Below are 12,155 nucleotides of genomic sequence, written 5' to 3'. Positions count from 1 at the left end.
ACCGTAACGGCACTGACGTTATACCGCCTCTGCTACACACCCCTCCTCTCTGTCACTGCCTGTCTCCGCACTGCTGGCCTGTATCCGCTGTGTCAAAGGCAGCATCACACAGCAGCAGATATTTGGCGAGGAAAAAGGCGGACTGCGGTACCATCCTGTCCGCTCATGCTTCGCGTGGACGTATCGGGAGGACACGGGATTGTATTTTGATTTCTGCGGTCTTGTGCACTGCTTTTTGAAGATCATTTCTACATTGTCACCCCCTTGCTTCCCCGCTTGTGTGGATGTTTGAATGCAGATTTGATGGTGCTGAGCAGGCTCGTCTGATTGAAGGCTTTGCGGCCAGGGGGGCATCTGTGGGGCCGCGGAGAGAAAACCTTCTGTCCACAGCTGCGTCTATCCTCTGCCCTGTGACTGTGAATGGACTGCGCTCCCCTCCTTGATTTTCTGCAGTCGCTCTGAGTCATTTGTGGAAGAAGATGGCGGACAGAGCCGAGATGTTTTCCCTATCCACTTTCCATTCCCTCTCTCCTCCTGGTTGCAGGTAAGAGCTTACAGTGGGGGGATGATGGGGGACGATGCGCACGGTTGATGAGTGGAGGAAAGGTCACTAAAGATGATAAACACATCTATCTGTTTTGTTTTGATTTGATATTGCAAACGAACATTCGCTACCATGGATAGTAATAGATATTTTAATAACCTCCCAGGCCTGCCTCCCTGCACGCCAATAGGTACTGCAGCTGATCAAAGCCGGCTGTTTGTGTTTTGGATGTGATGCATTCCTTAAAGACAAGGTTTTTTTTAATTCAACTTAGAATATTCCCAGAACAGGGTGAAGAAGAATACATTTGAAAAAATAGATGACAAATGATTGATCTTAAACGGTTAGTGAAAGGCACCCGCCTTGCGCATTCTCTGTGCGAGGCCCACGCCCTGTTGAGGCAAGGGCATGTTGCTGAACAATGATTCACGGAAGTTCTGATATCGATATAGTTTCAAACGCCTCTCAAATGACGTCTGAGACTCACAATATGAAAAATCTGCTTGCGTTTTCTTCTTGCCTTGACACAATTCAGAGTGTGATTCTAATGGCTGTTACCATTGATCAATAACTCGCGCATATTAAGTGTAACATTAGCCTACACTATTCTCCCCAAGGTTGTTTATGTTTTGTACATGATACATGACATGGTTTCTTTAGTATAATTGTTGTTGGTATGTAAATGAGGTAAGATGAGGACACTATGCTGTTATTTGGTGAAATTGTGTTAAGGCTGCTGCAATACTCAGTAAGCTTTGCCTTGAGACATACAGTATGTTATAAAACACGATAGGTTTATTTCCATTTCCATTTTGCAATAACTTCATGCCGATTGATGCTGATGAAAATACAAATACAGCAGAAAAAATCCTAGGCAACATTACAACAACCATTTTTGTATTTCCTTGTTATTATATTGTTTTGCTACAAGGTTGCAGTAATTTTGCTAACTCATCCATAGAGAGGCAGAAATAAGGGGTATTATAGTATTTATTTGATGTTGCTCACAGCACCAGAAAGTTTAAATAAAGTAAAGATGTGGCTCTCTGCACTTATGGATATTATGCCACAGCATTTTCCTTGTCTGCCTCTGCTTGTCTAATGTCCTTACTGAAAGCAATCACATTAGTAAACCAGGTCCCAGTGGATTTTATATCCTCAACATGCACTCATGGTGGATTTGGTTACACACTGGAGCCTCGTCTCATGGACAGATCATATCGGATCAATAGACCTGATTTTTTGCATGACTACCCATGACCTTAGTTTAAATCACAGAGCCTAGCTTTGGCTCAATAATTTAAATTTACAGTTTTGCCAAACAGTTGGAGTAAGCTGCTTTGCATTTATCTTTTATTTATCTAATAAATATTTCTAATTACTCTTTATATGTGCTTTTTCTCTGACTCCAAATATAGTCTTTGCAGTTTACTTCTCAGCTGTCAAAAATAAATGCAGTGTTACAGAAGATATCTCAAGGGCAGCTGCATGCCCTACAAATGTACTTAATGGAGTGGACATTAACAGCTACATTCTATATGTTTTAATTAGTTTATGTGCATTCAAGAGTACATACAAGTTTATTTCAGGTCAGCTATTGATCATCAATTTCAGACTATACCTATAATTCACTTGATTAAATATGAGTATTTGGAGCAATCAATGTCTGTATTTGTAGATTGTCGTTTTAATGTGCATCTCTCATTCAATAATGTGTGTCAATGTTTGTGCTTGTTATGTCTCAGTTTCTGTGTTTGACTGATTTATGGACGATCCACTGGTGTTGTGCTGGTGTAGTACAGTAATCTGCTTTACATAACCTAAACACTGTTTCCAATGGGCAACATAATCCGTAACTAAGAGAGCCTTTCTTTCTCTCCTGAACACCAGAAATGATTACTATTTCTCCTACATTGCCTGGACAACAAACACATAGCGCTCTTTTAAATTGATGTAACAATTTACAGAAACCTAAAACAAATGTGCTGATCATCACAGGTTAACTCATAATGTATCAATAACCTATACTTCAGAATTCATGGATTTTGTTAAAGGAGTTGTTTGAGTAGATTTGCTGAGGCAGCAGTCTCAATGCAGTCTGGTGAGGTCATTTTTTTGGGTGCCAGGCTGGTAGTATGCGGGAGGGATGGATGTGGTTCCTTGATGGTTAAATAAATCACTTACCGACTCTTTATCTCATTTTAATCTAGAACACATTCACATTGTGATCAAGCTCAATAAAACACAGTGTGGCATATGTGAGGTCAGTCATTAAGTATCTATTTTTTTGATAGATCTTCTTGCTTAAAGACTGAACAAAGCTTTAAATGGAGACAACCAAGCTCCATATAATTAGTAGATTAATATATCTTTGTATCAACATACTGTATATTTTTATTATCAATCTTAATCTTTGAGGTAAACATGCCAGAGACTCACTGGTTGGAGTTTCTAGAATGTGAGTATTTTCTGTTTTTTTTATACATTAATATATTTTTAAAATATATTTAAGTTCTCTGATACCTATAAACAAATCGCAAATGTGATTGCATGTTAACCAATATTGAAAGCAATCCTTAGTTTCAGCCTGACAATGGATCTAAATGGTTTTGGATTTGAAAAGATCATTTGACCCCAGATTGATACAATTGTATTCAGCCAGTGTTGTATTCATCAATGCTTTAAAGCTTGACTACTCAACATTTCCAGTAAGCCTCCCAACGATTGCCTACCCTCCCTTCCCTATGAATCTGATATGTTTAGCAGTCGATGTTCCACTTTTGCCTACAGTCTCTTTGAAGGCTGTTCGAGAAGGCAGGGGGAGGGAGTGAGTGGTGGGTATAGTAACCATGGGGTAAGAGGCTTACATCAAATACAGATTCAGTTTAGCTTAAGCATCCCATCTCTGCCTCCTGCTGTATTTCTATCTCTCTTTGTATTTTGGTATTTCCTCTCTCTCTCACACTATGTACAGCTAACACTTGCTATGTTTTTAGATGATAATAATTGAACAAGTCACATTCACACAGTCTATTTCCATCTGTTTATCATCAATATTACCGCAGTGAATTTTTCACATACAAGCAACATTTGCTTTACATCTGAGGACATGAAATCATCACCGCTGAGCAAACCGATGCATCATCTCCGCCTTTGGTTCAAAGACGGTGTAATCATCAGGTTTGGATCTGACACAGACAACAGAAAGTGCTTCATTAGCTTAAATGTATGACTCATATGTGTGTGCCCGAGTTTATTTGCTTGTGTGGGTGTGTCTCTACATTACTGAAGACTGATGGTCGGTAAAAAGCCTGGGAAATTGATCTTGTTAATGAGTCAGTAGCAACCACATGATATATCCTTTTAAAGATGATGATGTCACAGTGAAACAGGTGTTGATGGTTGAAAGGCAGCGCAATTACAGAAGACGCCTCATCGCCCATCCCCCCATGGATTTCTATTTGATACTGTTCCTACATCTATTTAATACTGTCATCAGTGTTCAATTCTTCTCAGATTCTTATTTCGTTTCGCTTTTATTTATTTATTTTTTCACATTTATTAGCTATGGTTATCAGCTTTTTTTCATACATACAGTGTTACTGACATTTACTTTTTATGACATTGTTGTGATGAGACTCCCTGGGTTTTTTGGTGAGTGGCTATACAGCTTGAGTATAAAAAAATGTCCAAAGTTCCATTTTCAAATGTCCAAAACCTAAAAAGACTATAATAGTTCATAATCATATAATAATTTACTCTAATGTTAGACAAATAAAATCAGCAAATTCAGAAAAATTCCAGAAACATGAATGATTCACAATCAAATGTTGGGCATTATGGATGTTTTATTACTAATCAATTCTGAAAACTTGAACGAGTGTTGATTCGCAAAGCGCACACAACACAACTCAGGAGTTAGATTTTGCGAGACAGTTGACATTATTTTATCAGACAATTAAGGATCCACTGCATGGTTAACATGCGGTCAGTGTACTTACAGAATTAGACAAGCAAAGATGACTGTGTGCTGGTTCAAACATTTCTGTACTGGATATGACAGTATCAGCTGTGGCAGTGAATAAATGATAAAACAAATGTGGGCTGGAGAGATTGTCAAAGCATGAGAAGGGCAGAGAGAAAATGAAAAGAAAAGAGACCTGAAGACACACAGGGGTGGATGCTAAATCTAAGCAATGCCAGGATCTGGGTGTGCCATTGCAGCAACATGACCGCCATTAGTGATTGTTCATTTTGTGCTGACTGTTATTCCTTGTGTTAGTATTCTCATCTTGCTTAGCATATCACAATTCAGAATAGGTAGAGACCCATGGCTCTTTTCCTGCATGAATATGCGAGTGGTATGATTTCTAGTGGAGAGGAGCATGAGGGGTGAGACTTAGCTTCAAATCCCTATTATTAAGAATTATCGCAAGCGGAGGTGGGCTAAATGCAAAGGATGTCACGGTAGGCTGTCTGATATGCAGCAAGTGGTACACAACATGGTGTGACAGGAACGGCACGCTCACTTGGAAGCTGTCGAAACAAAAAGCAGGAACATGGGCATGTAATGTAGACACTGCAGTGGTGGATGCATCTCATGCAGTATAGATACTGAAATAGAAATAGTCCAGAATATTTCATAAAGGGACAAACAAATGTAATAAACATATCGGATGGATCCACTCTGTGTTTTAACTCTCCGAGGAAAGGACAGAGGCCTTTGCTGTTGTTGTTATTCTCTGCAGCTTTTCACTGACACACATTTTGAGGTTTTGCAGTTTAGGGGAAATGGGGCCACACTGTTGGGACATGCATTGCAGAAACCTCCTACACTCAGCAGATAAGCACACAAACAAAATGGAATCTGGGGGGATCAAAAAAGTGACAGGAGAAAGAAAATTAAAAACTGAAGAAAAAAAGCTTTTTAATCCTGATTCAATCACCGTGATGTGAATAAAAACAAGTGCTATGAAGCCCAGAGCATGCATATGTGCATTTGTCGGAGGATTCTCTAAATATTTGTTGTAGATTTGTAGTTAGATTTCAATATATTTTTCCAGGTTTGTAGGACATTTATAAAGGGACAGTACTTGTGGGATACATTTACAGTAGATGCACAAAATCTCAGGGTTAACTTTTAATTGAGGAAAACCCCTTTTATGAGCCTCAGCCTTGTTCCTGTGCTGTGAGGATAATACATTTTTAGAAGGATGAAATATTAAAACACTTGCAATAAGCATTTGAACCTTTATTGTTGGTAAGAATTATGCAATTTAATGTCCAGATTTTACATTTTTAGTTCAGAAGATACAAAACTTAATTTGAACATACCAGGAGGATGTACATATATTAATACCAATTTATTAGAAGAGTGGTTGAGTGGACACAGACTCCTTATATTCTGGTCAGGTTTATGGTTATGTTACAATGATGACTTTTAGGCAGCTGAAGCAAAGCCGACGCGGTTGTAGGTGCGGTCGTAGATGGAGTAGTACTCTCTGAGGAACACATCCCCAAAGATCCACAGGGGCTGGCCGTTACGAGAGGGAAGGTATGTGGGGGCGATGTTAACAGTGCAGTACTGGTCTCCATTCTGGTAGTGTTGGAGGTGGAGACCGGAGATTGGAAAGGTTAATTACATTGCTTACAAAGAAATAAAAAAATACATTATGCACATAAATGAAAAAACACGCACAAAATACAAGCTTATTTGGAGCATGCATGTAGTAACTTACCTGATTGATGTAAGCAGAAGGAGGCAAAGCTAAGGCAACACCACTAATAACAAAGCTGAGAGTTGGCAGGTTGTTGACCTGGCTGCAGTCCACCGTGTACTGGAGATCAAGACAACATAAAGATATTAAAAGAGACAGAAACTGAAACAAACTCCAATTAATACACTTTACGTTCCTGCTTCTCCTCTTTTGATGTGTGATTGGGACCCTCACTCTATGCTCATAATGACTTATAAATGATGTAGCTTTCAGATAAACCTGATCTCTATAAGGAATAATAATGTTGGCTTATTTTTCTACTTCTTCAATATGAGAGTGTCTGTCTGTCTGTCTGTTAATTTGTCTTACCATTCCATACTGGTTCTGTTGAGCGCCGATGGCCTGCATGATGTAACCTATGTACTGGCTTGGGGCCGTCAGTGTTGAGGTTCCAGTGTCCACAACGGACTGGCAGCCCTGAGAGCACCAGCCGGTCTCTTCACCATTGATCTGGAATCTGCAAAGCACCACAATAGTATATATTTTTCAGTTATTTCTGGAACACACAATAAGCACTAATGTAATGTAAGTAATCATCTGATGTTTAGCATTAATAATGAATGAGGAAAAGCACGGACCCTTGAACTCCGATCTGCCAGTAGGTCTCAGAGGTGACAGGGGTCCAGTAGATCTGTCCCTGGTACAGGCTGGTGTCATATCCTCCGAAAGACAGCACGCTGCCTTGCTGTCCTCCCCTAAATCACACATCCAAAACTTATCTGAAAGCTCACAATGTGGTTATACAGTAATATCTGAGGTAATATCCTCTATTTGATAGTGTATGTTTGACAGTACTTAAATAGAAGTCTTGTGACAGTTATACCTGGAGAGATAGAAAGCAAAAATGTCGGCACCCAGCAGATTCTGAGAAATCATGTTGTCCATGACGGGAGTCTCTCCTCCAGCTGAGATGCTTGGGTAGGACAGGCCGAGGATGCCGTCGAACTTGGCATAAACAAAGTTCTGACCAGGTTCATTTGTGCTCAGACCGATCTCCTGGTTATTGATCACAATGCCGCCAACCTATGGTTCCAAAAGCAACCATTGTGATGAGTAGGATGTCAATTCATAGATTGTGTTTATACATATTCAAGCTACAGCCTATATGAGTGTAGACGGCAACGTTAACAAACAATTAGGGTAGACCTCTGTTGTTCCTAGGAATCATCAAAATATTTTTTCTATTATCTAGTGTATACACATGTACAGTATATTTCATTGTCTTTTCACTAATCGAATACACTTCCTGTATTGAAACTTTCCGGTTCAATTCAACTCTCGCTACATCTTTGACTGGTATGTTTTTACTGTGAGACATGACTCTTTGAGGTGTTATTGACAATGTATGCTTTTGGTAGTACTCTTTCTCAGTAATTAAGAACTAGTCCAGTTCAGTGTTTTGTTCAACTGATGTTTTGTTTGTTTGGTGGGTCTGACTCACATTGACAGTGTCATATCCAAAGGTACCATAGAGGCTTCCGGCTCCGTAAGGCAGGTAGAAGGTTTGTCCTTTGGCAGAGTAGGTAGAGGACTGCTGGGGGTTGAACTTTGTGTGTGCGTCTGTGAATTACATGGTTTGGAATTATCTCTGGAGCCATGTCAACAAACATGTCCTCATGCCTCACAAGTCTTTTGACACTAATAGGTCAATTTCAATCTAACACATTGCTGATGCTTCTTGAAAGACTGACCATTTTTACTGCCATGCCTGTAAATTTACAAAAACTCTAAATCCCATAATGTAAAATATGTAATCTCATGGAAACGCGATGACGTGCTCTGCACGCTTGGCCTATTTCAGCTTTATGTCTACATGCTGAATTTGTTAAGAGTGTGACAGATGAGGGATTTAGTAATGTAAAGCCTGTTGGTTTATACTCACTGCAGGCCTCAGTGGTACAGTAGACGGAGTCCACCCACAAGTTGGCAGAGCCGGTGTCAAAGAGCACTTGGAAGGACTGGGGGGGTGTTCCAATACTGATGGCGCCATAGTAGGTGGTCTGGGAATCACATTGTTTGAAGGTAAACAAAGAGAGGAACATAATAAAATAAAATGCAAACCCCTCAGCTTTAATCAAAGGGCTGTGTGTAAAAGTGCCGTTAAGCTAGGATTTCTTACATCAGCGTAGTTATTGATGTACATGTTGGCAGAGGTGGAAAACTCATCAGGCTGGTACTTGAGAGCTGGATCCTGGTAATGCAGCTCGATCCCCTTCTCTCTCAGGGCCTCACGCATAGACTTGTGTTTATGCATAGGGACCCTGAGGAAGAAGGAAACATGAAGAATTTTAACCTGATATAACCATCCTTAGCAACTTTAGCGGTATATCTTCAAAGTAAGTTTTTAAAAGTCACATAATCTCCTTACCTGACGATTCCCTCAGCAAGCACCACACAGGCGAAAACAGCAATAAGACACTTCATGATGCCTCCTGTCCACACAGCACTCCTGGATGGATACAACTCTGAATCTTAACAGGCTTTATATACATATGGTTATGCCCAAAGCAGCCAGAGTGTTATCAAAACTTCAGTCATATCAGCTCAGACAGGGTGACCCCTACAGGTCACCCTGTCAGGTCTAAGAAGCTACACACTTAATTTGCGCAACATTATTTAAATAAACACTGACTCAAATGAAGGCCACACTCCACAAACATAGAATGTAGGAGTAATGTAGTGGTGACATTAACTCATCACACACTTTTGAATAATTATTTCCCTTTTATTAAATGTAATGAAGAGGTATGATGAATGTGTTTATTTTTCTCTGTCTTTTAAGAAGTTGATGCTGAGTACTATTCACTTACTTTGAGATATTCATAACTTTTTGTAAGAGCATTCTGTTGTTTACGTGGACAATAAAAAAAAGGTTGCATTATTAAAACAAATTTGTCTATAAAATATAAATATCAACAGTAAGGTCAAGTTAAATAGTTTGTGTGGAACTGTAACTTTCCACAAATGGAAAATGAATGTTATATCAGGGCTTCACTATCAGTAGCACCTTAACCACACAGTTTAATCAAAAGCTCTTGTGTTGTTCAGCTTATCAAAACTTTTTATAGTGTTTGGATTTGATAGCTTTTATTTCTTTGACAAGGTTAAGCAGATTCAATGACAAATACAACTTATTAATGCCTGTTCATTGAATGTATTCTTTCTGCTTTGACTGGATTATAGTAATAATAACGTCTCCCCCAAGATTGGCTTTTACTTCCCCTGTATTTGCTGTCAATAGCACCTTGTTTTATATCAAGCAGACCAATAGCATGGGGGAACTCTGATTACAGTGCCTTTTAATGACCCCATTTGTTATACAATTAGATTAAATCAGCACATTCTCATTTTCTCCATGGGATGAATGACATTGTGTACACAGGACCCTATGTGGCACAGTGATGTAAGCTTGCATCCATACGTAATAGGTGGAGTGCCCCTTTCCTATTGGGAAAGCTGCAATGCAGCATTTCCTTATACCCATAGTGATGTAGGGGCTGTAGAACAGAGATCCTGCTGAAACTAATGGAGCAAAGATGAGCAGAGCCTAATCAAGAACAACAGTTACAATGCCACAGTTCATTATAGATACATATACACTCCCCTGCTGGCTTTCTGTTGCTGTGTATAGAAGTTAAGGAACTCTGGTGTAAGAGGCAATTGCCAATAATTCACTTTCAACTGTTATATCATCCACACTTTATATGATGAAATTCAGTTAACTTTATTTGAAATATTGCCATTACCTTGCAGCACTGTGTTAGTGTTATCCCATCTTGTTAGTGGAATGAATACGAGAGGACAAGACAGAGGATGTGGGTGTGTATCTGTCCAGTATATGGGACTCAGTCACATATAGACAGTGACAGGCAATGACATACAGCAGGTCTCAATGTGTGGGCATAAATCAATGAGATATTCCCCTCTGGAGCGCTAAGTAATGAAACAGGCACTTTGCAGGTATAAGAATTGTTCTTCACAACATGTACTGAATATACTGTCTCTCATGTGTTTCCAGACCATCCCACGACATCAGCCTGGAGGAGTTTGATGATGAAGATCTCTCTGAAATCACAGATGACTGTGGGATTGGACTCAACTATGACTCTGATCCGTATGAGAAGGTGGGGCCCCTCCTTTGTTCCTATGTTGTTTTCTTTTATGCAAAAGTGACCTTTTATAGCATATTGTGTGACAATGTGAATGCAAAAACTAAACATGTATACACTGCAACTTATTTCACTGTTTGCAAACTTTAAATATAAATATTGAATGAAAATGAGCAAAAAAAATTAACATTAAGAGGACAGAAAAAATGCTGACTAGGTTTGCATAGCTGTTGTGTGTTGAAAACTGCTTATTTTCATATGGGTTATCTTATGTAAGCATCTCTTTAGCTTTTTCATCCAAGCTACCAGCATTGCAGTTAACGCACTAATGACCATAAGCCTCAGATATTCACATTTTTTAAACCTGGGATGAAATGAATACATCTCCTGGCTATGATTAACATAATTCTCTATGTACTCTGATTATCAGAATTGTTGTAAATCTGAGCAAACAGCATACATTCACTAAACTCCTTGGCTTCTCTACTTGGCATGTTATAGAAATTATAGTACTTCCACTAAACTTCCTTTTCAAGTGACTGCTATGAAGCATATGCAAATAATTGAGTCATTAGCTGAATCATCCCACATGTCTGACCAGCTCAGACCTTAATTACAGAATTTCTAAGAACTATTATCTCATATCCTCTCTCTTTTTCTGCACTTCTCATTTCTCCATCCTGTGGGATGTAAATGTTTAATGCTGGTGGCGTGGAGCCACGGCTGCAGCAGAGGGTGGGTGACCCAATGCAGTTTGCTGCTATGCAGAGACAACCTCCCTCCCTTACTCCCTCCCCCCCTCCAATGTGTCTTCCCTTGCCTCCCTTCCTGCTATGCAGAGTGTTGCTCGGAGACAGAGCTCAGATTCCCTCCCCCTTGTTCTTCTACCGCCTCTCCACTGCCTTTCCCCCTTAAAGCTTTGCTTCCTTTACTTTCTCCCTCTCTCTTTCTGCCAGTGACTGTGAACAGGGAATTAGCTCAGGGATAGCTGTTTCTGAGGGTTAAGCTCTGGGTATAAATCTGCGCTAGATATTTAGCTTCCTCCACTGTAATCCACCAACAAAACACATACTGGGTAGCTAGCCAAAGGCCTTCTGTATCAAAGCTGTGTTCACATAGACCTCCAGAAAAAGACATAATTTAAAGGGTAGATGTTTTGGAGAGGTCAAACGGTAGCAAACCGTGCCCTCTTCAAATTCTCACACACATCAAACACATCAGCAGAGGCCCTGACTGCTCTCTTCACAAACAAGACAGCGCAGGGCAGAGAGCGTCGGGCCTTGTTTCATTACATCATTGCCCAGAGGCAGTAATCTTGCTGACATGGGATGGATAGGACAGACACCCAGTTGCCCTCTGTTTGTTTGCGTGCACATTTAGATAACAGAGAATGAAAGGCGAGACAGAGAATTTTGTGCACAGGGTATTTCACATGGTATTTGATTTTGTCTGCATCAGTAGGATGGTTGACACCCTGTCAGCTCATCAGCAGCAGCAGTCCTTCCCTTTTGTGTCGCACCCTGCTGATGAGGAGAGAGGCTGCTGTTTTTTATATCAGTTAGGGATTCAGCCATATCAGGCAGTATGTTTTTGATGTTGAGGACAGCCAAACTAAACAGTGAGATTATCCTCCACCCCCAATCCTCGGCTCTGATTAATTCCAATTTGTTATGGGGTTCAAGTCTTAATCTGCATAACCCTTTAGATCAGTACTTAGCCTTTGTG

The 12,155-nt window shown here is 40.0% G+C and overlaps 2 protein-coding genes across 3 annotated transcripts in view; one reads left to right on the top strand and one right to left on the bottom strand.

The window, feature by feature from the left end:
* Positions 1 to 91: 91 nt before the first annotated feature.
* mapk8ip2 (mitogen-activated protein kinase 8 interacting protein 2) overlaps positions 92 to 12,155 on the top strand; it is a 25,237-nt gene continuing 13,173 nt past the window's right edge. For both annotated transcript variants that reach the window (XM_063908303.1, XM_063908297.1), the window contains exons 1-2: positions 92 to 544; positions 10,340 to 10,445. In XM_063908303.1, coding sequence (XP_063764373.1) covers positions 480 to 544; positions 10,340 to 10,445 — 171 coding nt within the window. In that variant the 5' untranslated portion in view covers positions 92 to 479. The remainder of the gene's footprint in view (positions 545 to 10,339; positions 10,446 to 12,155) is intronic.
* On the bottom strand, positions 5,781 to 8,830 carry LOC134881177 (gastricsin-like). The gene is made up of 9 exons (XM_063908337.1): positions 8,690 to 8,830; positions 8,441 to 8,582; positions 8,204 to 8,321; positions 7,763 to 7,881; positions 7,145 to 7,344; positions 6,900 to 7,016; positions 6,631 to 6,778; positions 6,283 to 6,381; positions 5,781 to 6,140 (listed from the first exon to the last, which is right to left on the bottom strand). Exons 1-9 carry the CDS (start codon positions 8,743 to 8,745, stop codon positions 5,985 to 5,987), a joined length of 1,155 nt encoding a protein of 384 aa, XP_063764407.1. The 5' UTR covers positions 8,746 to 8,830; the 3' UTR covers positions 5,781 to 5,984.

Source organism: Eleginops maclovinus, chromosome 2, assembly GCF_036324505.1.
Source record: "Eleginops maclovinus isolate JMC-PN-2008 ecotype Puerto Natales chromosome 2, JC_Emac_rtc_rv5, whole genome shotgun sequence".
Lineage (NCBI taxonomy): Eukaryota > Metazoa > Chordata > Actinopteri > Perciformes > Eleginopidae > Eleginops > Eleginops maclovinus.
Note: the sequence above shows the minus strand (reverse complement) of the source record. Positions and strands in the feature narration are given on the sequence as shown.